The sequence below is a fragment of the Mesitornis unicolor genome, unplaced genomic scaffold, assembly GCF_000695765.1.
Source record: "Mesitornis unicolor isolate BGI_N332 unplaced genomic scaffold, ASM69576v1 scaffold16756, whole genome shotgun sequence".
Taxonomy (NCBI): domain Eukaryota; kingdom Metazoa; phylum Chordata; class Aves; order Mesitornithiformes; family Mesitornithidae; genus Mesitornis; species Mesitornis unicolor.
The window spans coordinates 21,873-26,788 of NW_010191840.1; the positions used below are offsets into that span (position 1 = coordinate 21,873).

Here is a 4,916-nt window from a genome sequence, read left to right on the forward strand (position 1 = left end):
GGAATAGCTTCAACCCGCGGCCCCGCATGCTGACGAGCCCGGCAGTGAGGAGCTGGGAGCTATTTTGGAAAGTTCTCTGTGTTGCTGCCTTTACAGCAAGCAATGGAGAGAGGGGGCTAAAATCCACTACCCTTCCATCAGTGGGAATCAGGTGGTGGGAGCAAAATCCCATGCTAAAGACATTTCCCCCCCTTTTAATTAATTAACTGATTCATTTCTCCACCCAGAGCATCTTGGTGGTTCCTGGATGCTGAGACCACCCCCAGCTTTGGGCACACAAGTGGAATGGAGCCTCTCCCTGCAAGAGAGGACAACTATGCCCATCCCCAAACCCCATTGCTGCCCAACCAATGCCTGGGACGGGGAGAAGCCCCAGGAGAAGAAGCCCCTGGTGTGGTTTGTACAGCCAAACTCATAGTCAGATGACACCACTGCCTGGGATAACCTCCCTCCCCAGCCAGGGAGAGCCCGGGTTGTAAAAACGCATTTCCCTTTCCACGTGTATTTTTTTCTTAAAGCAAACAAGTGCAGGCAGATGTCATTACAGCTGCAGCTGCGCTCTGGAAACCACTCAACTCAAATATCTCTTTTCGAAGCTGTCCCCTGTCAGCCAAAAACAAGCTTGGAAATATAAAACGAGGGAGTAGAGCAGTTCCCAAAACCTTCCTCTCTTTGTCATACTAAAAAGAAAACGCAAGGAGAAGGGGTGAAAAGCCAAACATGGTGTCTGAGCTGGGCTCAGACAAGCAAAACCAGCTGAAGGATGGGGTTTTGTGGTCGCTAAATAAGGGCATGGTCACCAGTGAGCCCAAAATCAGCTCAAAGTCAACCCAAAGCCAACCACCCATGATGCAGAGACCCCCCCAGTTAAATAACAGGGAGCAGAATGGAGTGGGGAAGGATGCTCCAAAACCAATGGGCTCTTTGCCACGCGGGGAGCAACACCAGCCTACGAAACGAGTGTTTGAAGAGAGGGGAAAGGAGGAGGAGGACGGACAGGAGCCCTTTGTGTTTCTTGAGCAGTGATGTATTTTGCCCAGAGCAAATGAAAAGCAATGCGAGAGCGCTGAAGAGCAGCCAGCAAAACGCGATGGTAGCTCTCCGAGTGTGACAAATGGGCCTCCCCAACAAGTTGGGCTCATTAATCGCTGCTTTATTTGCGTAATCCAACTACAATCACTCTCGCTGCAGCTATAGCGCATTTTCCTCCACCATCCCAAACCTCACAATGCTACAGATGGGATTTCTCCCCCTTTGCCTGTTCATGCTGTGCGAAGCCCACAGCCCTCTGCCCTCACATCACTCGATGCCTCCCCAGCACAACCCCACAGCAAGGCGCTCGTTAAAGGAAGCAAATTAAAATTGAGACCCATAGGTCATTAGCAAGTCAACAAGTAACACTGCAGAGAAATGGGCTTGAAAAGGAGTGCATGGGATGGGATGGGATGATGCCACAGCCACTACAGCCCCTGCCACCCCCCATTCACCCTCCCCAGGTTATTTCTTCCCTTGGGGGATTTTCCTGGCACAGGGGACACCTCCCTACACCCTGCTCCTCTGCACCCCCACATAGACACAACCCTAACAAGGAGCTGAGAGAAGGAATTAAGCCCCAAATCCACCCATGGGTGCTCGGTGGGTCCAAGCAAGGACCCAGCCCCAGGCATTTGTCCCCTACACGGTCCCATCAGCCACGCAGATGGGGTAACAAAATCCCCCCAACCTGACACCCCCATCTCCCTGGCAGTCGCTACCCCAGTCCAGCCTCCAAACCCAGCCAAGCAAATGGAAACGAGCTCTGCGAGGCTAATTACCACCCAGATCCAATTTGGTGATAAAGATTCATTTGCTTCCTGCACATCACGTTATTTGAGGGATCATGCAAAGGTCCTGCACAGCCCTGGCCCTCAACCTCCTTGGTGTTTTCCCCATGAGGGTATTCTGGGGGTCCTAGCAGACCCCCTACCCCCCCATGAGCAGCTCATCTGCAGACGTTAACCTCACAAATGAGCTATTTTGGCTCTGAAGCTAAACCATAGCAAATGCAGCCACCTGAAGCCACCCCTCCCCCCAAAAAAAGCATCTGTGGACCTTTGGGGTGAAACCACCACATCCCCAATCCACATCCATCCTCACAGCCAGGATGCAGCCCAAGCATCCCAAAATACGTGGAGCCAGGGGTCCCCTGCACCCCATATCACCCATCATCCCTCCAGGGCTCCCTGCAGCTGCAGCACCAAGGAGCAGACCCTGTCCTGGCAATATTTGGGAGAAGAGCATCCCACCACCCACCGCAGGAGCCCATCGGCATGGCCAGGGTGGCCACAGTCCCTCAGGGAGGGGACAGCAAAGGGCAGGTCCCAGCCTCACCTCCGATGCGCGCATTGTAGGCGATGCCCACTATGCAGTACGAGTTGTTCGCTGTTGCCGCCACTTCCCCTGCGCAGCGAGTGCCGTGCCTGCAATGAGAAATCCTCCATGATAGGGCATCCCATGGGGAGGGGTCTCACCAGCCACCCCCACCCAGCACCCAAAAACCAGCCCCAGGGCCAGAGCAGTGGAAGAAAGCACCTCAAAGAGATGGAGAGCTCCAAAACCCACTGCAAGGGCTGGGGGATGGAAGAAATAAATGCAAAAAGCCATTTTGCTGGTTGCATTTTGCACCTAGATGCAATCTGCTTTTTCACCTAAATGCAACTTGCTTCTAGCAATTTGCACCTAAACGCAACTTGTTCTTTGCATCTTCCACCTAAACACAAATTGCTCTTGTAACTCCCATTTCCTCTCCACGTGTGTCACCACCAGCCCATCCTGCTTTAACTGGAGCCCAGAAAGCACATCTAAATCTTGACATCTAAGCCACCCAGCCCAACTCACACAATTTAACCCCCAGCCATGGCAAGGAACCCCCCAGCGCTGTCATTCGATGGCTTGAGGGTTCATTATAGCAATTAGCATCATTGCCACGGGCTGGATTTGCATTAAATGCAATGACTCTGTCCATAGCCCATAAAGCAGCATCCTCTGCAGCGCCATGGACCTGTAAGACACCCCAGGGTGGGGGACACCCAACCCTGGAGACCCCCATGCACCCCATCTCCATGGCAATCAGCATCACCTACTTATTCTCGTTGTTGGCATCGTAGCGCGGTGTTGGGTCGTGGTCGTTCCCGTTGACGTCGTAGCTTGCGAGAGGGTCCTGAAAAGATGTTGTCACCATTAGATTTGGCTTCCCAGCACCACGTGGGACAAAGTGGCCTTAGCAGTGGCACAGTCCTGTTTTGGCCACAGTCAGCTGGGCAGAAAATCATAGATTTGCCATAAAAATGCCATTTTCCACTTAGTTTCTGACTATTTGCTCAAGATAAACAGGTTTGGGCTGCAGCCCCTGCTGAGAGATGGCTGCCTAGGGGGGAATATCCTATTCCCACTGGAGACAGCTCCTCCAAACCCCAAATCCTGCTGGGTCCAGCACCATCTGCCCCATCACCACAGCCAACTGGGGTTTCAGCTGGGGCTGAGTGGGTCTGTGCAGGATTTTGGCTCTGCCCTGGCAAGGAGGCAGCTGTAAAGGGTGTTTCCCCCAAACCCTTTTGCCTAAAAACCTTGTTTCCTACTTAAAAACATCTCGAGCTTTTTCAAAAGAAGCCTCTTTTCTTCCTAATCTGCCAACGCACAGACAGAAGACGCATTTATACACTGAAATTCTCCATAAATCAGAGGAACAGCCCCAGCCCGCCCAGCCCCCAGCTCACATAGTTTTGGAGGAGGTCGGGGTGGTTCCTCTCGATGCCGTCGTCGAGGATGGTGACCACCACGTTTTTGCCGGTGTAGCCCCTCTGCCAGGCTGCCAGGACGTTCATCTCAGACCGGCAGCGGCTGCTTTTATCGCCGCAGTGCTACAGGGAGGGGGGAAAACACAGCTGCGAAAGGGCTGCAACCCCATTTCAGCCCATCTAAGTGAGCTGCCAGGCTGGGAGCCCATTTAATCAACCAGAAAATATATTTACATCCCACCCCCTGCCATATAACTCCTAGATTTGTTATAACTTTACTCCATTGATCAAAGCCATGCAGCAACAGTTAATCCAGGCAATGCCGTCTCCCCATTACTCTTCTTCCTCTGCCATTTCAAATACTGTGGGCGCTTCGGTTTTGAAGTGCTCGTTTCCTTCCTGCGCTTAATTTTCAATGAATTTCCCTGTCAAATACAGATCAATGCAGCAGGCAGGAGAAAAACGATATTGTGAATAGATGGCTGCAGCTCTCGGATGGGTAAAATGCATCGGCGTTGCAGCAGCGCTGCTCCCCAGCCTCGGCTGCGCAGACCGTAACGAGGAGCCGCTAACGATGGTTGAAACACTTAAAACTCCACTCTCTTGTGTGTTAATTTGCTATTTTAAAATCCTGCTGCCCAGCACATTTCGCTGTTATTAAGCTGTTTCATTACTGGCTAGGCAAAGATGGATGATGCATTTTGATTAAACATAAATGAACCCCCTCGTAAAGCAGCGGGGTTCTCGAGGGGAGATACCCACCAGGTACCACATGTTGGGCCACACCGGGTCGTTGAAGGGCAGGACTTGGGGCTCAGCCCGGACCTGCCTCTTCACACGGCGCTTCACCTCCTGCTGCTCCAGCCACTCCACCTGCAAGCAGAGACAGGGTCAGCATCAACCCCAGAATAGGATGTGGGATGCAGAAGCAGTGCCAACCGCAGCCTGGACCTGTCCCAGGGGTCCACAAGACATTGAGGGGCTGGAGAGGGTCCAAAGGGCAACAAAGCTGGGGAAGGGTCTTGAGGATGAGTCTTGTGAGGAGCTGCTGAGGGAACTGGGGTGGCTTAGGTTGGAGAAAAGGAGGCGGAGGGGAGACCTTATTGCTCTACAACTGCTCAAAAGGAGGCTGTAGAGGTG

The 4,916-nt window shown here is 52.7% G+C and overlaps 1 protein-coding gene across 1 annotated transcript in view; it reads right to left on the reverse strand.

Annotated features, from left to right (window-relative positions):
• LOC104542534 (proprotein convertase subtilisin/kexin type 6-like) overlaps window positions 1–4,655 on the reverse strand; it is a gene marked incomplete at its 5' end in the record, with an annotated part of 21,632 nt that extends 16,977 nt beyond the window's left edge. The window contains 4 exon segments of the mRNA XM_010186878.1: window positions 2,371–2,459; window positions 3,123–3,199; window positions 3,756–3,899; window positions 4,539–4,655. Coding sequence (XP_010185180.1) covers window positions 2,371–2,459; window positions 3,123–3,199; window positions 3,756–3,899; window positions 4,539–4,655 — 427 coding nt within the window.
• Between the last annotated feature and the right edge of the window lie 261 nt (window positions 4,656–4,916).